Below are 24,542 nucleotides of genomic sequence, written 5' to 3'. Positions count from 1 at the left end.
ATTTTTTGCGCCACCCTTGAACTGAGTCAGGGAATTTGACGTCAAAGTACTCGACATCAGGGCGGACGCAGATAACAACGCCGCCTATGTTATAGGCAACATTGGGAGAGCCATTACGGCGAAGGAGGAAAATGCGCTTACATAAAGCCCAGTTAGGCTGGACTCCAAGGAAAGATTCGCAAAGAGTGATTAAGATCGAGATGTGGAGGATGGAGTTGGGAGTAAGATGGTGAAGTTGCAATCCGTACACAAAAAGCAACCCACGCAGAAAATCGTGAATGGGGGAGGAAAGGCCGCGGATGAGGTGGTCAACGAAACTGACCCGATACTCGATAGGAGGGGATGGATAGCTCTCCTCGCCGGGGAAGCGCAGCGAATCTTTCTTCTTGATGATCCCAAGCTTCTTCAGCAAGTTGATATCTTGGGCGGAGATCTTGGATCTCTCCCACTCAGTGCTCCCCAGATCCGCTGTCGCCATCTTTGCTTCGGGGGTGCTGTGCCTGGAAAGTCTTGGCCGCGGCGGCATCAACAATGGTGTGGAGAAAGTGGAGCAGAACGCGTGCGCTAGAACTTGGCTGTTTGCAATGGAGATTGGAGCAGAGGAGGTATGAGCAATGGTGCGGCGAAGGGGAATACGCGAGGAAGAAGGAGAGTATTTATAGCAGGCTTAGTCGGAACGCCGCACCGTTGGATGTTCTCCAAATAGACTCGATGCTTTACACGTGGATCAAAGGGTACAATGGTACTTTTACCATGATGGAACTGGACAGGCGCTACAGCGCGCAGAGCAGAAAAAGCGGAGGACGTGTGTCCCCCACTTGCGTAACGTGTCAACAGGTCGCAGGTTTTGGGCCCGCAGGTCAGTGAACGGACAGCTCTCGCGTCTTCCCGATACGGTGATCGTGGATATCGTCAGTAATGATGTCACCTTGCCAAGGAAAAATCTCGGCTGAGAAGATTAATGAAATTGGCGGCAGAAAAAGACTATTGATTATTTCGAGAGCCTTTGATCAAATACAAGTTTTTGCCCAAATTCTCGGGGCTACTTTGGAAAAAAAGAAAAATTCGAGTATGAAAAAATAGAAATGGCGAGAGCCTATGACCAAATACAAGCATTTGTTCATAGCTTCGGGGGCTACTCCCATCGGGAGCGCTGGTCGCGCACCCGATAGATATGAAAAGTTTGAGAAAGAATGACAATATAGCGACATAAGACGTTAAAGTGTTGAGCCTACAACCAAGCACTAGTCCTTGGCTGTAGCCTCGGGGGCTACTCCCATCGGGAACGCTGTTCGCGTGCCCGATGAAATTATAAAAAAGAGGAGAAGAAGTGCGCATATTTCGAGTTATACAAATAACTCTACATATACTCCCATTGGGAAGACAAGATAAGTCATTCGTTGACTCAATAAAATGTGCTATTCCAACAGCCGAAAAAACACTCGACAATATATTCTCAGAGCGCCAAAGTTGTGAATAACCTCTGAATGCCGCAAAACTTTGCGAAGGTAAGACCCCAGATCCGTTCTGAGCCATGTGGCACCGTCTCTGACGTCGGTTTGCTACTTTTTTCCGTATCAACAGATATGAAGAAAAATCCTAACGGACGCATTAGGTACCCGATAAAATATGACTGGGACTCGACAGACGGTAAGATCTTAAGCGGCACCTGTCGAAGTTAACACCAGTATCCCGAGATCATGTCCAGGGACGTGATCTTGAAGTAGGTTTTTGCGGATTGCCACTAGAGCAGTTAACTAGTACCTGATCCGTCAGATGAACTAGCCCCAACTACCATTATCCCTGTACAATATATAATTGCGTATCCAAAGATATGTGATAAATTCGACAGAATTATTGAATGATTATAAAGTTGTAGATTTTCCCTGATTCTTCGATTCAAGCAAAATCTCGGGGGCTACTGACATAGGCATCCCCAATGGGCCTGCCGAAGATGGTACCCGGGGTTTATTGGAGGCCCACGACTTGATGAATATGAATATTCGGAAGCCCGAGTTAGTACTAAGGAAAGCTAGAGTTGTATTAGGAAATACATACTTGTAATCTTACGGGATGGGTTGGAAACCCACCCAGACTCTGTAACTTGTGTATTATGAATCCCACGACTCCACCTCCTATATAAGGGGGAGTCGAGGGACAAAGATATCATCGATTCAATGTTTCACGCAACCCTAGTTTTCACATCGTCGAACACTTTTCGGCTGAAACCTTCGAGATCTACTTGCCCTCTACTTCCGATTAAAACCCTAGTCTACAATCTGTAGGCATTGATAAGTTAATCCCTTGTCACTCGGCTCCCCTTCCTTTTCTCTTCGGACTTCTGGAAGGCTCCGTAGAAAATAAGACCATGGCCTTTTGTTTCGTCCAATTCCGAGAATATTTCCTGTGTAGGATTTCTGAAACCAAAACAACAGAAAACAGGAACTGACGCTTCGGCATCTTGTTAATAGGTTAGTGCTGGAAAATGCATAATAATGATATAAAATGTATATAAAACATGTGAGTATTATCATAAAACTAGCATGGACCATATGAAATTATAGATACGTTTGAGACGTATTAATGAACAAGGTATTATGGTTCACTGAATATTGTTATAAGGTTTGTCGAGCCGCCACATGTGGGCTAGGCCCATCCTTTTTGCCTTATTGTGAGCGAATCAAGTGTTTATGGATTAGGAATGTCATTTAATCAACACGGTTAGCTTGATCATGCGTAGAAGCTTATGTAAACATTTAAGTGGCAATATAGCGCATGCTACTAGCATGTATACTCATGGCGACAACATGACTCTAATAAGATCTTGAAAATCAAGCACACATAAGATAGATCTGCTGTCTATAAAAGGCGAGACACATGAATCCCAAAATCGTATGTGCTGCTCGATTGGGATATTGGAGTGAACCAAAATGTTCATCACACATGTTTATCGATTTGCAAGCTCCTCATCCGGTGATGGGTGCAAGGTCTGGGCTAGATCTAGCGACGAAAGGTTATTGGAAGGAAGTGACTAGCGTTGGTCATCGGAAAGAAGATGATAGAGAAGCGGGATCAGAATCATGTCGACCTGCTTAGAACATTTTCGCTCATGTAGTCACTTCAGAGAGAATATTCCATCGGGTTGTGCTTTGCAAGTTCGATTCCCGTTTGGCCTTAACTATCTCTCTCAACGTCCCCACGCTGGCTCCGCGTCCCCGGCAAAATGCACCTCAAAACCCCGCTCCTCCTCCTCACCCTCCTCTTCCTCGCCGCCGGCGAGGCCGCGGCGACGACCCTAACGGCCACCCCGGCGAAGCTCACCCAATCCGACCGCGAAATCACGATCCGGTGGTCCGACCTCCCGGACCCGGACGGCCTGGACCACGTGGCGATCTACTCCCCGCCGTCCTCCAGGGACCGCGACTTCCTCGGCTACCTCTTCCTCAACGGCTCCGCCTCCTGGCGCAGCGGCCGCGGCGAGCTAGCCCTCCCGCGCCTCCCCAACCTGCGGGCGCCCTACCAGTTCCGCCTCTTCCGCTGGCCCGCCAAGGAGTACTCCTACCACCACGTTGACCACGACGGCAACCCGCTCCCCCACGGCCGCCACCGCGTCGCCGTGTCCGGCGACGTCGAGTTCGCCGGCTCGGCCGCCAGGCCGGAGCAGGTGCACCTCGCCTTCGCGGATGGCGTCGACGAGATGCGGGTGATGTTCGTCTGCGCGGACGGTGGCAAGAGGTCCGTGAGGTACGGGCTGGGGAAGGAGGAGGGGGAGAAGGGCTGGACGGAGGTCGGCACGGAGGTGAGGACGTACGAGCAGAAGCACATGTGCGATGCGCCGGCGAACGACAGCGTGGGCTGGAGGGATCCGGGCTTCGTCTTCGACGGCCTCATGAAGGGGTTGGAGCCTGGGAGGAAGTATTTTTACAAGGTAAATTGTGGACTGAACCTGCAAACCAGATTACTATACTATTTTTAGCAATTTAGCTCTAAGATTTGAATCAGCGAGTGAGCTAGAGCATTTCCAGCTTCACATGATAGTTCAATATGTCATTATGATTTGTTGGTGACATGCTTAAGAAGGACTCACCAAACAGAACATCTTGGGAGATTATGTTGTACTGCTGACTTGGTAAATTATGTGTGTTGAACATGCTAAAGTATGTCCAGTTTCAGAGAAAAATGACCCTTATCTACCACCTGTATTCTGAACTTCTGAGCACTGCTTTCTATTTTATATGAACTGTCCCAATTTATGGTATCCAACTTTAAGTATTACTAGATGATACCCCGCGCGTTGCTGCGGAATATTTGCGTGAATAAGGTAGCTGCACCCTGTAAGGAAAAATAGTATGAAATAGATGACAATAGAATGTAAATTACACACATGATATGTGCCAAATATTACTAAGAATCATATTCACCGATTAAAATCTAGTTTTTATCCAACTATAGATCTGTCTAAAAATTTGAGACAAAGAATATCTTATATCTCTGATTATCTATCTGAGGTCCATAAAATGAAGCAGCATATATGTGAGCAATGGGCAAAGGACAAAAATCGAAATAAGCAAAGGTTACTTTACCGGGGATCAATATGTCATTCCTTATGAACAATTGTATACAATTGCATATATGCTAGCTTGCTTGTGTATGAGTGTATGATTCAGATCTAAAATTTCTCATTTTACAAAAATACATATACATACATACATACATACATACATAGTTACAGCCTCCAAGGTACACCCATCACAAAAATCTGCCAGATGCTCAAGTAAGAGTGTGCCATTATTTAAAAAGATTGTGTAAGAACACATTTGGGAGTTCGCACAAAGTGTACATCAACATTGTTCCTGTTGCAATGCTCTCCTCGAGGTGTCCATTGTATGGAAAGCTTTTGATCAAACCACAATGTACTCAATAACAGAAAATGAAAAATGGACAGCAAACGATTGCTTGGAAAAATTGGACAAAAAAAAGTAAGGACATCTAGAATCTGATAGGCTTAATCATAAATAGACAATGCACATCTACTGTAACGTGTATCATACATCAATAGAATCAACAAAAGCTAATGAAAACATAAGGAATGTGATCGTTGAGAATGCTTTCTGCATTATTGATCAAGAACCTTGAAAATGTATACATTCAACAAAATAAATAAATAAATAATGCATCTAAAAATTAGAGTTTAATCGCTATAAGTTCCGGCAAACATGTAAGATCAGAAAAGGGATGAAATTAGATTAGACTGCGTGGAGGAACCTGAAATAAAACTGGAGAACATGGCAAGGAAGGTGACCATAACACATCTAACCATTCCAGTTCCCGGCAACCGCATAGGTTTAGTCACACTTGCAGATAAACATTCTCTGCAGAATTAAGAGGAAGGGATGAATTATCATGAAAATAAGAAAAAAAAAATCAAAGGACTTGATTTATGATATTCTAGTGTCTGTAGAATTAGATCGATGATCTAATATGCAAGTAGATGAAAGACAAAATGCATGTGTAGTGGGCCAAAATCAAATACCTTGCACGCTGGCTCACGGAGACTAACTTGAGTCTATACACATACAAATAGGTAAGAAGGCAAACTTAATACTGTATTAAAAAAAAGACTCACAGACCAGTCGCCAGCGCTTGGTTATCTTCCAATGGAACTAACTGTATCTGCCAGCGAAGAATTTCATAGCCGCCCAGCGGAGGTGGCCCTCAGCCTTGACCTTCATGGACTGATCGCTGGGAATTGTATCAGCGAAAACACTGCACGAATTTCAGCTGTCAACCGATTTGCTAATCGGTGCCAGTCACCACTCAAACCAATCATGGAAATGAGGAAATCCTATGTACCATTAGCATCAGAAACTCTAAGCACAACAGAAGGGTAAGTCAAATTAATACCTTTGTGACTCATTCTCAATGAAGTCAAGGAATACAGGACCGCTCAGATCGACCTTCTCCAGGATGCACCTGTTCCTACATAGACCCAAAATAACACATCGGTGCAATCAGATAAAGGCGGGAGAAAATCACCTTGTGACGGAGGTTCCCTGCCATCTGCCGTCTTAGGGTACTCTCCTCTTGCCCCCGTTTGTGACCAGTAGCAAAGAGGGAAGATGAAGAAATGCCACACGATTATGGCCGGTTTCTCCTAACTTTAGTGAGCAAACCGAGAATCCAATAAATCCAACGAAATCGGGGCGCTTGAGTAGCAAAATCGGGTAGAATCCAATCAAAACGTGGAGCACATTTCAAGCCGAAGTGCAAACTGCCAGATTAGGAATTAAAATAGGGAGCGGCCTGGACGTCTGATACCGGAGTGGAGGCCGTTGCCAGAGATGGTGGCGCGAGCAGGCTGGGCGCTGGTGTGCTTGATGGATGCGGATCGCAGGAAGGGCTGGTTTTTAACCTTGGGGCGACGGTGGATCACTACAATCGAAAGTTGCTACTCATTTAATGATGGGATTTATTGGGGGGGTTTCATCAGACTTTGCGAGGAAGGCGGACTGTCGCAGTAGTGCCAGTGATTAGTGACCATCAGGTATGCGAACAACTTTTCTTCTTCAGAAAACATCGGCTGCTATTCTTTTCAAGGACGAACGGCCACCGATTCTTGCTTCTTGGCACAGGCCCGGGAGCGCTCGACTGCACAGGGAAGAAAAGAGGTGACGTGGCTGCACGGTAAGCTAGGAAAATAGGGTAGTGGGGAGTTCCTATTTAGAGATAAAAGATATGTGTGACTGTTCCTTTTTCGTACTGAAGCTTTGATACGTTGCTACAAAAGTCGATGTGCAGTTCTGTAATTTGTATGTTCTGAATCTGTGTATTTAAGATGTGCTCTTTGGAATTTGTATGATGCTAATTTGTCAAAAAATGTATTGATTTTGAGTTAATTTTTTTTAAACATGTTTTCAAGTGATATGCTAGTGAGGCCTAGGCTGAATTTATACTTGGCTTAAAGACTATTTCATTTTTTTTTAACGTTGTATCTTATAAGTAGTATTTACATAGAATTAGTTTAGAGGGTCTAACTGTGGTTCGCAGGTTCAGGGTTACAGTAGCTTAATGTGTAGTTAAAATGATGGTGTTTTTCTGAATTTATCTTTAGGTCTTTGTAGGATGTGTTAAAAAGAAACCTGAAACGGCTAGAACTTAGAAGAGGTTGTATTTCTCTGCTTAACGTCTATGTTCAGTTCTCTTATAATAAAATAAGCTCGCTGAACTGTAGAATAGCTATACTATGGCACATATTGTCATTCATATTCTCCAATAGCAACAAACACTTCTTATGCACATATATATTTTCTGTTTAGCTAACTGAACTATTTTTGGTAGGTTGGTAGTGACTTGGGAGGATGGAGTGAGACATATAGCTTTATTTCACGTGACAGTGAGGCCAATGAGACCATTGCTTTCCTACTTGGTGATATGGGCACTTATGTGCCTTACAACACCTACATCCGGACACAAGATGAGAGCTTGTCAACTGTAAAATGGATCCTTCGCGATATTAAAGCTCTTGGAGATAATCCTGCATTTATTTCGCATATTGGGGACATCAGTTACGCCAGAGGCTATTCTTGGGTATGGGACCATTTCTTCAGCCAGATTGAGCCTATTGCAGCCAGTACTCCATACCATGTCTGCATAGGAAATCATGAGTATGATTGGCCTTCACAACCTTGGAAACCATCGTGGTCTACATATGGCAAGGATGGTGGAGGTGAATGTGGAATACCGTACAGTGTCAAGTTCAGAATGCCCGGAAATTCTATTCTACCTACTGGCAATGGAGCTCCAGACACACGCAATCTCTATTACTCATTCGATTCAGGAGTTGTTCATTTCGTGTACATGTCAACTGAAACTAATTTTGTTCAGGGCAGCGATCAACACAATTTCCTAAAAGCTGACCTGGAGAAGGTTAATCGAAGTAGAACTCCGTTTGTTGTGTTTCAGGGCCACCGGCCCATGTATACCACAAGCGACGAAACCCGAGATTCGGCCATGAGACAGCAGATGGTCCAGCATCTTGAACCGCTATTGGTGACATACAATGTGACCCTTGCACTGTGGGGACATGTCCACAGGTATGAGAGGTTCTGCCCCATCAAGAACTTGCAGTGTCTGAACACATCATCAAGCTTCGTATACCCTGGTGCCCCTGTTCATGTTGTGATCGGGATGGGCGGTCAAGATTGGCAACCCATCTGGCAACCAAGGACTGATCACCCTGATGTTCCTATCTATCCACAGCCTGGGATCTCCATGTACCGTGGTGGTGAGTTTGGGTACACAAAACTCGTAGCTACAAGGGAAAAGCTGACGTTGACATACTTGGGGAACCATGACGGACAAGTCCATGACATGGTGGAGATATTCTCTGAACAAACATCTGGTGAAGATAGCGCTGCTAAGACGGTTGTTGGAACAAAACTTGGTTCAGCGGCCAGCACTAAGCTGAAGATTTCCCCGTTATACTTGGAAATTGGAGGTAGTGTGATGTTGGCCCTGATACTTGGTTTTGCTTTTGGATTTCTCGTCAGAAAGAAGAGAGAAGCTGCACAATGGACTCCGGTGAAGAACGAGGAATCCTAAGGATCACAGATCTTGTCCTTTCAGATACAGTCTCTTTGATATGAATCGGACCGCTGCTCAACACCCTAATGTCATTTGTCCAACATTATGTAGGTTCTGTATTGCTGTGCATCCTAGCATATATTTTATGCAGTTCTGATGCCGCTGCGTTTGTATATGCCAGGCCTGGGCAACCCAGCTTTCACCCTCCAATGTACAATAGTCATTTAAAATAAGTGTCACGTACGATCTTCACATTATAGTTAGTATACTGTTGGTTAGTGAGTGGTTTACCTGTACCATATTGTAACACGATTCTTTTGTCATTCCTGTAATTGTAGTTGTTCTGTATGTCGATTGGTTATCTCTTGGTATTTTTCTAGCCTACCCCAACGTGCTTGGCAAAAAGGCTTTGATGTTGTTGTTGTCCTGAGGTGAGATATACAGATCTTTCAACAACAAAGAAACGGGAATCTGGTCAGAGAAACTGTATGATGCAAACATAGATGAAGTTAATCGTTTTTTTTGAATAGGTAGTAAAGTTAATCATGTTATATCAGCACTGAAAATACTTTGATAAAGTGGGCGGGAAAGGTTGCCCAGGCCCCAGTGGCTAGTGCCCCAGTCCGTGAGAAAGGGGTCCACACGCCGGTGGCACGATCGGGCTTGGATAGTGATCAGGTGACATGCACCCTTTAACATGTGATATGCGGCCTAAATCCAAATTTAAATATTGTGAAAAAAATTAAAAAAATCATGCATGTTCACAACACATATTAAGATGACCCCTAAAAATTTCAGATCAAAATTCGAAACACACATCGAGAAACAAAAAAGAGAAATCTGTCATGAATAGTTCCCGAATTCAAATCTGAGTTTCTCTGCACTATTCACATCTGAGTTTCTCTTTTTTGTTTCTCGATGCATGTTTCGAATTTTGATCTGAAATTTTTAGGGATCATCTTAATATGTGTTGTGAACATGCATGATTTTTTTCAAATTTTTTCGCAATGTTTAAATTTGGATTTAGTCCGCATGTCACACGGTGACATGCAAAAGGTGCATGTCACCTGATCTCTATCCATCGGGCTTATGGAGGCCGTCAGGAGCCGTGAGCTACCTTGCGTCCCCGCCGGAATCTCCCTGACCACCCGTCGACCGCCTTTTGCAGGCGTAGACTAAGCTTCACCGCAAGTACTATCGCACCTCTGCCTCATTCTATCATAAACATTGTAAGAGCATCTCCACCCCTCCCCCCTCCCCAACCCTATACCGTGTCCAGCGTCGCTGTTTTTTTTGGCCCAAATGGGGTTATGGGGGGCACCAGCGCACCATTCTGGGAGTCTCGTCGACAGGGTCCGAAACATTTTTTTGTCCATCTAGCACCCCCGCTAGCCTCATTGCCTGGGGACGCCCGATAAGTTGTTGGGCCACGCCCGTGCCAAAATAAAATTGGGGGCAGCGGTTGGAAGGTTTTTTCCTGCGAAGGCGTCCCCATTTTCATTGTTTTGGGCCTAGCATCTTAATGATCCAGATATGGATAAAGATAAAGGCATTCTACCACTACGAAATCCAAATGGAAGCAATCCTTCCTTACTTGGTAGAAGAAGTTGCCAGCTGAAGAATTGTAATTAGCACCTCGAAAGAGAGATGCTAAATTGGAGTTTCTCAAGGCATCTTTCAAGTAGTCAAAGTCAAGTAGTACCCTCTAAATGTAGGGTTCAATGTCTCCGAAAAGTATTGGGGGGGGGGGGGGTGGCAAGTGGAGATGCTCTAAAGCCGAGTTGTGCATCACATATTGACTAATGGAAAACGTTCATGGCCCACGTGACCTATCCATAACGATTATCTATTTTTATTTAACTAGTCTCTCCGTTCCATAATAAATATTTGAACTAAAACTTCATTGCCTTTTATGGACCAGAGGAAGTAAAAAAAAGATTATCCATTTTTGCTGTTCTCCATGTGTGTCAAGCCGCGGATGCCCATTTCTGACATGTCTTGTAGTCTTGTGTCTCACTAGCCGCACTTTTTTTAAAAAAAAGATTCTCACGGCGAGACACCTACACGAGCAATTTATAACTCGATAAATAAATAAATAAACAAAAAAAAATATTCGCCCGAGATAATAAGCAATGCAAATAATGACAAGAGAACAAACTCACTGACAAATCAGCGGGTGGCCCGGCCCATCTCCCTCGTCGGCCTCAGCATTCATGACCTAGAGAGGACCAGCTTATCGCTGCGCCTCCGCTGGCTTTGGCTCAGCCGCACGGACGACCGGCGTGCTTGGAGCGGCATAGAGATGCAGTTCACGAACAACGAACACGCGCTCTTCTTGGCATACCACGATGACCCTCGGCGATGGACGCATCGCGAGGTTTTGGGACGATCGTTGGATCAACGGCCGCTCCATACGGGAGATTGCGCCATCGCTATGTGCTTGCATACCTAAACGCCGGCGCCAGGCAAGGACGGTGTCTGATGGACTGCGCGACAACTCCTGGGGAGGGACATCCACGGCGCTATTGGGGTCCAGGAGATTGGCGAATATCTGCAGCTATGGCTAAGGGTTACACGAACCATTCTCAGCGACGAACCTGATCGCCTGCTCTGGAAGTGGACTGCGAGCGGCGAGTACACCGCGCGCACTGCCTACATGGCCACGTTCCATGGCTCGACATGCCCCTCCTGGAAGCACACCTGGAAATTCTGGGCACCACCCAAGGTGAAACTTTTCACCTGGCTCGCCCTACATGACCGCGGCACGGCTGGCAAAACGTGTGCTACGGCACTATCCAAGGTGTTTGCTTTGCGACGAAGACCTAGAGAACATGTGACACCTGCTGATTAAGTGTCCCTTCTCCAAGAAAATTTGGCACGAAGCTCCGTCGTGGCTATGGATGACCTGCAGAATCCCCAGCAACAGCGATGCCGCGCTAACCAATTGGCTTGATGAAGCTATGCAAGCAACCCCGAAACCGCTGCGTAAGGGACTGGGAACCGCTGCCTTGCTGATACCCTCGATGATATGAAAGCATAGAAACGACTGTGTCTTCAATAGGGCACAGCCATGTATCCACAAGCTGATGGCCAAGATCAAGGAGGAGGCTCTTATGGGCTCAAGCTGGCGCCGTAGGGCTTAGAGTTGTGCAGCTCCCTCCAGATTGGGATGTACACTAGAATATCTTTAGTTCATGCAAATTGTCTCCTAGGAGACCTGTAACCGTTTTCTCGAAAAAAATCACTTGTTAACACCTCATATGATCTTGAATATTCAATATTCCATTGGTTAAAAGTAAACCCAAAAATCCTACTCTATAAATATCTATTTAAATACATGTTAGATTTTACATTATAAGTTCTTTGTAAGAATAGACATACAAAGACACTCTGATAAGTACCAGTAATAAAGATTACATATGCTACAAATGATTAGGGCTTCGTCAACTCTTTAATGCTTTACATGGATTTTCTTGGAGTTCGGTTCAACGGAACGTGTGCTACTAAATATAAATAATAACATGTTTTCCATGAAAAATGAGTTGTGTTGTGCATTTCTATATTTTTGATGATAAACATTTGGAGTGTATAATATTAAAATTTAGGTTTTAATATTATATGGGGTTAACATGGGTGGATACAGTAGAAAACGGTAGTTAAGACTAAAATATGCGAAGACCAAGGTTGTATGATAAACATGTGAGAACCAACACTTGGCAGTAGTTAAAATTTAATAACATAATGATCTTATTTGAGTAAAACTGTTTAGTATAAATCGGATATGGTTTTGGGGGGGAAAGAGGCCACCAAAACTGCCCCAAACCGGAAATTATGGGAAGATAATGACAGCCATTATTGTTAAAGAGCATAAGACAGTCCATGTAATGCCCAAAAAATTTGGGTGAAGATAGGCAGAGTGCCAAGCAGACCGATGGCAACTGAAATTTTCAAAAACAAAATCAATTATCTCTAACAACCCAAACCACTTGGGAAACTTCTGAAAAGGCTTGAGGAAATAACTCTGTGGGGCTTACCAAGGATCTCTAAGGAACCCATATACCGAATCAACCTCTTTATGTGGAACTTTTGAGAGTGGCATCAAAATGATTGCCACGTTCCAAAAATGTCATCAAAGTAGTATGTGTTCTAAGAATATCATCAAATGAGTCATTGTTTCGAGAATACCACTTTTGTGAGTTGACCTTTAAGCCTGATGTAAAACGACTATTATGCCAAGTTGGTTCACTTTTTGAAGATTTTGAAAAACAAAAACAATGCCATTCTCAATAGTTTTAAACATTTACAACATAATATGAACACAAAGGATGGTGTTCAATAGATGTTTGACGGGATTTTCTTTATGCATGTCTTGTAGAGATGTGGGACTTGTAATGAAGCTGAAATATGAGCTAGGCTAATATCCAAAGTGCAATGATCCGCTTCTTTGAAGAAAATACATGGGCTACTATACACATACTGATCGTTGATAGATTTAATACTTCTGCGTGGGTCTTGCGACTGCCAAGGTTTTGGTTTTCGATAGAAACAAATTGGTTATGGTGATTGCCGGAAAATTCCAACCATTTTTCTAATAATTTGATAACCAAAGTTTTAATTCAAATTCCTTAGTATGACTATCTACCGGGGTTTCTCATTAAAATTCAAAAAAAAGGATTTTTTTTGCTAGGTATGACCAATTACTAGGGGTGCCCGGGATATCCGGTTGGCGGGTGGTAACCAAAACCCTCATGATCGCTGCTACTTGTCCTTACTATCCCAAAGAATAATATTTTACGAATGACTATTTTCCTAATGTTCGCTCTATATAATATGTCTTTTACTATTAAAATTGCTCGTTTATATATAAGCTTAAGTGTAAATATTTTCTCAGTTGCAAGTGTAACAAACAGCTTTGCTAATTCTCGGTCGATTGAGATTGAAGTCATAGCTCAATCGACTCATGAACCATTGGATTGCATCATGATTTGTGCTAGCATGGAAATTGCACATATGCTAGCTTTTCTAACCACAAGTGAATTGCAACCATTGTTGAGAAAATCGCTTATCGGTGTCAACTCGATCGGCTAGCGATAAGCGATTAATAGGTAAGTCGTCTGATTAATCGTTGAATCGGATGATTTTTTGAACAATGATTGCAACTGAGAAAAAAATTAAACCATTAGATTGACGTCATGATTTGTGTTGGCTCCCATTTGAAATTGACGTTGCCCAAGATCTACTTGTAAAAGGTACTCTAAAGAAATAATGTTGAAACAGAATCTTCAAAAGAAAATAGCGGTTTTGCTACAATTGAGAATCAACACTATGGCATGTGAGTTGCACATGGTTGCAACCGAGAATGTTTTTCAAACACGTAAGTTGCAAGTGTGATTTTCTTGGTTCCACCGGGGTTGCAATTGAACATTTTCTAGTTACACTATGGTCGCATCTAAGTTCTTTTTTAGTTGCAACTAATTGTACTTATGTTTTACATTAGAATTTTCTCAATTGCACACCGGCTGCAACCGAATACCATTCAGTAGTTTCGCTATAGCTACAAGTACTATGCTGATTTTTCCCTTAAATGTGGGTGATGTCAATGCTAATTCTCGAGAATTAGGTAGACACAGGAAAAATAAAAACGCCAGCAGGCAGTTGAGACTTGAGAAGCGCCGTCCCTCCTCGATCACGTCGTTGTTTCCGCGGAGCCGAAACAAGTGGAGGCGCCAGCCGAGACGAGGCGACCGCGTCGTCGTGCCGGCACGTCGCCGTCGTACTAGTCGTCTTCGTTCTGATCTTCCCGGCCGGTAGAAGAATCAATATCCAAACCATCCCCTAGCAAGAAAAGCGGCAACGGCCGGCGTTGCAATCTCTCTTGTTCTTTCACCTCCCAACGTGCCCTCCTGCTGCTCCAGCTCCTCTCAACGCGCGCGGACACCCGGCGCCGCCCCCATCTTTGCTGCTCCTTCGTTCCGGCGGCGGCGCTCGGCCACGGCATGGTCGAGTGGCGACGACGTCGGCAATAACGGCGCGGTACGTTCATTAACCACTGATGTTTCTTGCCTGTAGCGAATCCATTTCAGTGCGAAATGGAACTCCCGGGAACCTAGATCGATCAAGATCACGGGCTCACATCTGAATCCTGAATTTATCCGCTAACTGGAGGGTTGAGAGAGAATGCAGACACTTTCTTGGGCATTGTTTGTTCGGTTCCCATAGCTGTTACAGACGATTGGGTCGGCTGCTTGCTTTAACACTGTCTTCTCAATTCTGTGGTTTTCCATCTACTGGATTTGTAAATCCAGAGGTTGATTTTCTTGTAAGTTCATACATCCTTGAACTATCAATTAGCAAGCTCGAGACAGATTAGTGGCTGCATTGATTAGAAATCTCAATAGATATGTTCTCATTTTGTATTGTACAGTTACTGTGCTATGAAATTTTGATATGCATTGAAGTAAGCCATTTCATGCTCTACTCGTTATCTAAAAAAAAAGTTCATGCTCTACTGGGACAGCTGAGTTGCTAATGCTAGTGATCATTGCCCACTTCCATTTCTGACCACTGTATTGTTTTAATTTTAATTTATTTTTACCATTTTTTCCCTTTCTATGCAGATACTTAGTCCTGCAGTTATCCACTTCCCTAGGATGCATATTCTGGAGTGAGACTCTCTAGAGATATGGGTTCCCTCAACGACATTGGTGTTGCTGCTGGGATAAACATATTATCTGCATTGGGTTTCCTTCTTGCGTTTGCGGTTCTGAGGATACAACCTATTAACGATCGGGTTTACTTTCCAAAATGGTACCTCAAAGGGACAAGAAGCAGCCCAAGACATATAGGAGCTGCCTTATCAAAGTTTGTGAATGCCGATGTGTCAACATATATGCGGTTTCTTAATTGGATGCCTGTGGCGCTAAAAATGCCAGAACCTGAGTTAATCGAGCATGCAGGACTAGACTCGGCAGTATATGTTCGCATCTATCTTCTAGGGTGAGCATGATATCCATGTTTCTCAATTCTCGCTTCGCTGCAATAATTGCATACACTTTCATGTCTTCCAAGTTCCAAAATGGTGAAGTTGACTTCTAGTTGATACGAAAACATCACCATTTTGTGATGTCCTCAGATGGACATATGTATTCCTATATTGTTTGTAACCAAGACATTTTATGTTGACTAATGGCGCAGTTTTTGTGATGTTCCCTTGCTTTGCAGTTTAAAATTATTTGTGCCAATAGCTGTGCTGGCATTCTTGGTCCTAGTTCCTGTCAATTGGACTAGTGGAACTTTAGAAGATGAAAAGAGTATAAGTTATGATGAAATTGACAAGCTTTCAATATCGAATATTGGAACAGGTTCAAAAAGGTATAGATGTGTTTACTCCATTCATGTGCTTTACTATTTGGCACGTGCAACCAGTATGAATCATACTTTGTTTCTTTGAATAGTTATGAGTTACATGTCGCCGAGCATTCCAAGGTTCCTACACCTCATATGGTTGCATATGTTCTAATTAGAATATTTTAAGTTTCTAAGTACATTTATTAGATATTTTAAGTGTTTCCCTTGTTTGACTATATTTTGATAAGCTGGTAGTCGGATGTTTGAGTTTTGCGGATATGTTCCAAGTTCTATACCAATGTGCCCTTACATATGCTATTTTTACTTTCTAAGAATAAAGAAAGACTTGATTCTGTCCTTATACACTTCAAACAGATTTATAACAAAAAAATTATACGGTTAAGTCATAGCAACTAAACCGAAACGATGACCAATTGAAACTGTCCTAACTTATGTTAGAAATTTATCCAAACATAACCATTTAAAAATGACTCATGTTCTAACTTACACATTCATAAAAAATCAGAGGATTACGCAAAAAAATATTTTCCTTGTGTTAATGTTATTCCAGGGGTTAGTTTTTTTACCAAAAGATCCTTGAAAATTAATTTTTAACCAACAAAATTACCAAGCTGCGGACTGCTAAAGGCTACACTATTGAGTGGCTGGATACTTGGAGTAAGTTTGTGCTTTAGAGATACCACTGAACTGGAAATGTTTTCTGGAAAACCATATGCAGACAACATGTATTTGAGCAAAACGCGCACAACTTCTCTCTGATATCCTGAACTCCAAAAATTATTGTTCCCCATGCATTTCCTGACTATATAGCTAGAAATGCTATCCTTCTAATCTTCTCATGTGACTTCACTTTGGCTCATATTTTTTTCTGAACTGTTGAATGTTTTGGTAGGTTTTGGGCACACATTGCGATGGCCTATGTATTTACCTTTTGGACGTTTTACGTCTTGTACCATGAGTATAAGGTTATAACAACTATGAGACTGCGCTTTCTTGCCAATCAGAAACGTCGGCCTGATCAATTCACGGTAAGATATCTTTTTGTTGCCGGTTTTGTGGTGTTACAAAACTCAGTAGACATGAATGTGAATTTTTCATCTTATGTGTTGCTTCGTAATTTACTCTAGCATATGATAATTTAGAGTGCAAAATTTCTCAAGTTCTTGATCATAACCTTTTCTGCCTTATTTAGGTACTTGTGAAAAATATACCAGAGGACTCGGACGAAACAGTTAGTGAGCATGTTCAGCATTTTTTTGCTGTGAATCATCGTGATCATTATCTCAGTCATCAGGTTTTACTCTTGAACCGAATATGTATTCTTCAACTAGTGAAATCATTTGCTTGCCTTCCAACTGAAGCACCTTAGTCCCAGAAGTATCTTTTCTTTCTTTCCTCTGTTAGTGAGAGGGATTAATTTGTTTCACTTTTGTAGTAACTGGGTTAGCATATATATATATATCATTAGGTTGTATACAATGCAAACACCCTTGCCAGTTTAGTTGAGAAGAAGACAGGCTTGCAAAACTGGCTGGTCTACTACGAAAATCAGCACGCTAAAAATCCTGAGAAGAATCCAACTATAAAGGTAAGCTTCATACTTTTCAAAGCATGTACTTGTAGCTTCATCGTAAGTTACTTCTGTGTATGCTCTAATTTGACTTGTGGTATGACTGAAGTACGTCTGTTATAGACAGGATTGTGGGGTCTTTGGGGGGAAAAAGTGGATGCGGTAGAATACTACAGGACAACAATTGAGGAGCTATGTAAACAGGTACGAGTCACTTCTCATTTTATTGTCTTGAATACTGTCATCATACTGTCACACAACAGTCTCCCCCTTAATTCCGCTGCATAGAGCATAGATCCTCATATCTTCCCTTATGTATTAATGAGCATATTAGTAAATCTTGTTAATTGCAGGAAGATGAGGAGAGAGAGAAAGTGGTCAGTGATCCTAGTGCTATTATGCCGGCGGCATTTGTGTCTTTCAAAAGTCAGTGGGGGGCTGCTGTTTGTGCACAAACGCAGCAGACAAGTAACCCAACTGTGTGGATAACCGAGTGGGCTCCGGAACCTCGCGATGTTTACTGGCCTAATCTCGCGATACCTTTTGTTTCTCTCTCGGTTAGGAGGCTTATCATGACCGTTGCGCTCTTTTTCCTGACATTTTTCTTCATGGTACCAATTGCATTGGTCCAATCCTTGGCAAATCTAGACGATATTGAGCGGGTGCTTCCTTTCTTGAAACCAATAATACAACGGTGAGTGCTATTGCTTTGTTGTTTTATGGTAAAATTTTGACGGGCACAAATAGCATTTGTGAAATGCTATCAGATCACTTGCCCCGTACTTGTTTAATGATTTCTTTGCTGAAAAACAAAGTGCAGAAGCAAAAATTTATATATAGCTAGAACGCTAAAATTACATAATCCAGGCTCCATGTTTATAAGATGCTGCCTTTCTAAATCTAATTTTCGTTGACAACTGCAGAAATTCTCTGAGGTCAATTATACAAGGTTTCTTGCCAGGAATCGCTTTAAAACTATTCCTTATAATTCTGCCAACAATTCTCAGGACCATGAGCAAGATTGAAGGACACATATCACTCTCTGGATTAGACAGGAGGACCGCATCGAAATACTTCCTGTTCCTTTTCGTCAATGTATTCTTGGGGAGTGTAATAACCGGAACAGCGTTCCAACAGCTGGACACTTTTATCCATCAGTCCGCCAACAAGTAAGCTAAATTTTGCAGTTGTTTTACGCATTTTTATATCCCTATCATAACAAGGGGTGAAATACCTGCCTAAAATTTTCGTCTACTTTGGTTGTCACAAGGATTCCAGAGACTATTGGAGAATCGATTCCCATGAAAGCAACATTTTTCATCACATACATAATGGTGGATGGATGGTCCGGCATTGCTGCTGAAGTTCTAAGGTTGAAACCGTTGGTCATGTTCCACATAAAGAACACTTTCTTGGTGAGAACTGATCAAGACCGCGATCAGGCCATGGACCCTGGGAGCCTGGATTTCGGGTCCAATGAACCGCGAATACAACTCTACTTCCTCCTCGGGCTTGTGTATGCAGTTGTGACACCAATTCTTCTTCCTTTCATCATAGTCTTCTTCAGCCTTGCCTATCTTGTTTTCAGACACCAGGTACAAATCTGTCCTCCAGTTCAAGTGATCTTGTTCACTCACATTATCTCTCTGCTCTTTCAGCAGCGTGTTTTACTTCTATTTTTTTGCGGTCTTTCTGGCATATTTCTGGACATCCCAACATATATATCAATTAATTCGTCATTTTCTTGTGTGTGTTTCCTTGTTGCAAGATCATCAATGTCTATAACCAGCAATACGAGAGTTGTGCGCAGTTCTGGCCAGACGTGCACAGACGAATCATCATCGCGTTAATCGTGTCGCAGATCCTCCTGCTGGGACTGCTGAGCACACAGGAAGCAGAGAAGTCAACTTTCGCCCTTCTTCCTCTTCCTGTCCTGACCATATGGTTCCACTACGTCTGCAAGGGACGGTTCGAACCGGCGTACATAAAATTCCCCTTGCAGGCAGGATCAGAACCCATATTCTTGATGATATCGAATTGCAGATGCTGTTCATATCGTATCGAATGCTAAGAAAGAACAGTTTCCATATTTTTGCAGGAAGCCATGGTGAAGGACACACTGCAACGCGCGACTGACCCGACCCTGAACCTTAGAGCGTACCTGAAGGACGCGTACGTGCACCCGGTCTTCCAGGGAGGTGACATGTATGATCTCGTCGCCATGGATGAAGAGGAGAAGGACCCCCTCCTCGTCGCGACGAAGCGGCGGTCTCGGATGAACACGCCGGTGGATAGCAGGCTGAATTCGAGTTCTGGCACGAACGAGGGAGAGTTCAGCCGTCTGCGTCCTTAGCTGAAGTGTGAGAAGGAAATACGAAATGTAAGGGGGTGTTGGAGTAGGGTGTGGACTGTAGAGGTATAGTTGGTCGTCAGTGCATTAGCATGTTCTGAAGCTCGATCGATGAAACTGTAAATTTTGAGGTGACACAAAGGTAGTTACTTGTGTATTCCTTCTTTTGGGATGGTGTTACTTGAGTATATTAACCAAATCAACCAGTGAAATTTAGTTAAATCAAGTTTCGTACCGGTTTAATTTAAGGCTTTTCTGAAGAGACAAGTATGTTTAATTTGTTCCCAAACCGTTTGTAAATTTCATCACTTTTATTATTCTCCAATATCTTTTCTGTATACTTTCCATCCTTATCACACTTTTTGTTAAATCAATGTTGAATCAAATCGCCTGCACGACTGAGGTGAAAATTGCAACGGGCTCGTGGTCCTCGTGGATCATTGTATATACTCCTATATGAATAAAGCACTATCGACCAAACTGGTGAATGTTTGGTTGATTGGTTGCTTGTGCCATTGCGTGTGCTGTCACCCGTCACCGGCAGGCCTAACAAACCGATATGGTTTTATTTGTGTACTGTATCGATAAAGTTGTGATTGATTGTAATCAGAGGCGATTTTTAAAAGACAGGGACACAAATGAAATGGAGCGTTTAGTTTGTCACTTCCCGCTATGTTTCGTAGTAGCTCCCTTGTCATGTCGTGGGCTTTTCCGTTTGTGGGTTTGCAGATCTCACAAAAGAGGGCAAGTGTGCATTGTAATCTACCTGCAGTAGCATGAATATGATGTACTCAATAGAGATCACTTTTATCTGAAGGGACCAGATTACTTCATTGCCAAGCTTGTTGGGGTCGATGTCGATCGTGGGAGTTTATGCACAGCTTCACACTACCGAACTGCAGACGGCACTGCCTACTTTTTTTTTTTTTTTTTTTTTTTTTTGCTATGTAGTATATATAAGTAGTCCAGTATAGTAGTGTCATTGTACTCAAACTCTGCCACTATATCAAAGCTAGCTTACTAGCTTAGTCTTCACTGGGAAATTAAGGAAAAACGAAAAACATAGTACTCCTACTCAAGTCTCGCTCGCTCAGCCGCTCGATCGTGTCCAGCTCGACCTATAATTCTATAAACCCCTTAGATCGATCGTTAGCGCGCGGTGACCGGCATGGTTTCGGCAGGCGACGCCGAGCATCCACTGCAGCTGCAGTCCAAGAATGTGTGCGTGGTGGGAGCCGGCATGGCCGGTATGGCGGCTGCGCGCGAGCTGCGGCGGGAGGGCCACGCCGTGACGGTCATGGAGCAGAGCGCCGACGTCGGCGGGCAGTGGCTGTACGACCCGAGGACCGACGGCGACGACCCGCTCGGGGCCGCGGTGCCGGTGCGCGTGCCCGGCAGCATGTACGCCTGCCTCCGCCTCATCAGTCCACGGGAGGCCATGGGGTTCTCCGACTTCCAGTTCCTGCCAAGGCACGGCGTCGCCGGCCGCGACCCGCGCCGCTACCCCGTTCACCGGGAGATGTACTGCTACCTCCGGGACTTCTGCGACGTGTTCGGGCTCATGGACGCCGTCAGGCTCAACACCCGCGTCCTGCGCGTCGCCGAGACCATGCCGGCGTCGTCGACGCGACAATGGGCGGTGAGATCCGTGCAGCTCTGCGACGGCGATGAGAAGGAGGAGGTGTTCGACGCGGTCGTGGTGGCCACCGGCCACTACTCGCAGCCGAAGCTCCCGCGCATCAAAGGCATGGAGGAGTGGCTGCGGAGGCAGATGCACAGCCACTCGTACCGGACGCCGGATCCGTTCCGCGGCGAGGTGGTGGTGATGGTCGGGTGCGGGGACAGCGGCAAGGACATCGCGCTGGACCTGCGCCGCGTCGCCAAGGAGGTGCACCTCACCGCCAAGTCCACGGAGGAGGCCATGACGCCGGCTATGTCCAAGATGCTGGCCAACCACGCCAACCTGCACCTCCACCCGCAGATAGACCAGCTGCACGCCGACGGGCGCGTGGTGTTCGCGGACGGCTCAAGCGTCGTCGCGGACACGGTCATGTACTGCACGGGGTACACCTACTCGTTCCCGTTCCTGGACACGGGCGGCGCGGTGACCGTGGACGACAACCGCGTCGGCCCGCTGTTCGAGCACGTGTTCCCGCCGTCCCTGGCGCCGTCGCTCTCCTTCGTGGGCGTGCCGAGGAAGGTCCTGATACCGTGGTTCTTCGAGGCGCAGGGGAAGTGGGTCGCGCAGGTGCTGTCTGGCCGGCGGGCGCTGCCGCCGGTGGAGGAGATGCTGCGGTCCGTGGAGGAGCATTACCGCGCCAGGGAGGCCGCCGGCGTGCCCAAGAAGTACACCCACGACATCGGCGGCGTGGAACCTCTGAAGATGTACGAGTTCGGGGAGAAGTACTGCGACTTCCCGCGGATCGAGAACTGGCAGAGGGAGCTGATCCTGTCGTGCATCGCGGGCATGAACGAGGACATGGAGAACTTCCGCGACCGCACCGACGACAGCGACAACGTCCGGAAGGGTCTGCAGACATGGCACAGCTTAGCTGCTTCTGCTCAAGCTCAAGACGATAAGAAAGTTACTGTGAAAGACCTAGCTGCTACTCAAGTTGATTCGCAGGCCATGACTAAGCTTCTTGTCAACTGAAGACCACGCTGCGTGTGCATCAATCGTTGATTCGTTGCACTGCCTGAGGCGCTACCCTCATTTCGAAGAAAAAGAAAGGGTTGTAGTGGCACAGGAATTCAGTCATAAGCACCAAATATACAAAAGGGAGTATCAACAATTACAATTGCGGAATAAACACAATAACACATTATGGAAATATATCTGATAAGGGGTTGCCCGATCTTCTCAGTAAGCACGGTGGATGGTGATGAACACACGATTAACACAAATGGAGATAACACGATGATGAAGTGAATGATAACTTGTATGACGCAACGAGTCTCTCGATTGGTCCTCTGTCGCCAATGCAACAACTCTCAACCCTGCAAGATATTCGCAACTCCACACGCTTGCGCACGTAGCCGCCGACCACGAAGCGGTAAGTTGCAACCGTCTAATTTCTAATGAAACATCAGATCACACAAGACTTAATAAAACACCAAATCAATGCGGATTGGTGTAGAGATTCAATAGAGTTGCAAAGCAATCAACTATGAACTATGGTTTATCTTAAACGTGGTCTAAACCTAATTTGGGGGCGTCCTGAGCACTTATATAGGGGTTTAGGATGACCAGAAGTCGAGAAAATACATCAAAAACCGACCCAGATCGAGATCTGGTCGAGACTGACTTCGGACACCGCCGGCACAGGGGGGCCGGTCGATCGGGCCAGAACCGGGCAGGCCGGTTTGAACCGGGCCTGGCACCGGGTGGTGACCGGACTAGGGGTCCAGAGCCCCTGGATGGTGTCCGGTGTGCACCGGTCCAGGGTCCGGTCGGCGCCGGGCTGACCCGGTGTGGAAGCCGGTCAGATCGGGCGTGGGACCGGGCCGTCCGACGTGCCAGCCGGTCAGACCGGGCCTGGCGCCGGCCTGGACATCGTCTTCTTCCCTTGTGCATGCCTCCCTCTCCTCCCTCGCGCTTCCTTGGGATGTCTTCTTGTTCAGCTTCATGTCCAGCTCTATGTCCAGCCTTCACGTCCAGCTGCTCCTCTTCTCCTAGTGCAACGCTTGCTCCATCTTCGTACCTGATCATACATAAGTAAAAAGGACTTAGACAGTATAAAGTTCTCATCGATCAAAGTATCACTTAGGAACAAGTTCACCTGTTGTATGAGTAACTTCGCACGAGCTCTTGTCATAGGTCCAATCCTAACTTCATTGGACTTAAGCTTCACAGCAGCATGATCTTCATCTTGTAATGACGGTGGTAGTAGTTCGGTTGGGAAGTCCTCATCAATATTTAGTAGTGGATCTATTTGCAGCAATTTGATATTGTAGTTCTTCGTATTTTTTACATATATTTTATCAAACTTAGTATGCTTTGACTTTTGTTCTGCGTCACCTGTGCGCCATGTAAATAAGGGCGGAGGAAATAACTGTTAAACTCAATGAAATGGTCCAGTGAGCAAAATGTTTTGTTCGCAGAAATTAGATGAAAACTGAACTAAAGTTTTGAGAACTCATCCAGCTCGGACGATTTGATCTGCAGGTAGAAGGTATTACTTGCGTAGAGATGCCCTGATATAGGACTGTTGCTAGTTCGTTAGAGCATCTCCAGTCGCGTCCCTCAAAATGCATCCGGCACAAATGATTTGGGGCACATTTTGGACCGCGCCGAACAAAAAGAGACCAAAAATCTGTACAAAAAGAGGCCCTTCCCGCACGCGTACCTAAAACAGCGTCCGGATGCATGCATTTTAATAGAGGGGGCCACCCCATGTGGGAAAAGTAGGTGAGAGAAAGTGTGGAAAAAGAGACTGCATGCATGCGTCCGGACGCTATTTTTGTGTCCGGCGTCCCCGGTAGAGACTCTATGCATAGAGTCTCTACCGGGAACGCCGGACACAAAATGAGGTGCTAATTAGTTTTGGGGGACGCGACTGGACAATTTTTTTCCCCAATTCTTGTCCGCGGTCCCCCAAACCTCATTTAGGGGACGCGACTGGAGATGCTCTTAGAGTGCAAACCATGAAGAATGAGAGCAGGTTTATGCCT

The 24,542-nt window shown here is 44.8% G+C and overlaps 3 protein-coding genes across 3 annotated transcripts; all 3 read left to right on the top strand.

Moving 5' to 3' along the window:
- Positions 1-3,180: 3,180 nt before the first annotated feature.
- On the top strand, positions 3,181-8,931 carry LOC127334104 (probable inactive purple acid phosphatase 2). Its single transcript, XM_051360518.1, has 2 exons — positions 3,181-3,928; positions 7,339-8,931. The coding sequence occupies exons 1-2, from the start codon at positions 3,224-3,226 to the stop codon at positions 8,599-8,601; spliced, it is 1,968 nt and encodes a 655-aa protein (XP_051216478.1). The 5' UTR covers positions 3,181-3,223; the 3' UTR covers positions 8,602-8,931.
- Positions 8,932-14,359: 5,428 nt separating this feature from the next.
- LOC127334103 (CSC1-like protein At4g02900) lies at positions 14,360-20,119 on the top strand. Its single transcript, XM_051360517.2, has 12 exons — positions 14,360-14,616; positions 15,201-15,579; positions 15,805-15,954; positions 16,844-16,979; positions 17,144-17,245; positions 17,420-17,539; positions 17,645-17,725; positions 17,875-18,215; positions 18,445-18,690; positions 18,792-19,116; positions 19,290-19,523; positions 19,620-20,119. The coding sequence occupies exons 2-12, from the start codon at positions 15,266-15,268 to the stop codon at positions 19,872-19,874; spliced, it is 2,304 nt and encodes a 767-aa protein (XP_051216477.1). The 5' UTR covers positions 14,360-14,616; positions 15,201-15,265; the 3' UTR covers positions 19,875-20,119.
- A 747-nt stretch (positions 20,120-20,866) lies between these two features.
- LOC127334102 (flavin-containing monooxygenase FMO GS-OX-like 8) lies at positions 20,867-22,702 on the top strand. The gene has a single exon (XM_051360516.2). The coding sequence runs from the start codon at positions 21,040-21,042 to the stop codon at positions 22,522-22,524; it is 1,485 nt and encodes a 494-aa protein (XP_051216476.1). The 5' UTR covers positions 20,867-21,039; the 3' UTR covers positions 22,525-22,702.
- Positions 22,703-24,542: the final 1,840 nt, after the last annotated feature.

This window comes from Lolium perenne, chromosome 2, assembly GCF_019359855.2.
Source record: "Lolium perenne isolate Kyuss_39 chromosome 2, Kyuss_2.0, whole genome shotgun sequence".
In the NCBI taxonomy this organism is placed as follows: Eukaryota; Viridiplantae; Streptophyta; class Magnoliopsida; order Poales; family Poaceae; genus Lolium; species Lolium perenne.
This window is presented reverse-complemented; position numbering and strand designations above follow the sequence as displayed.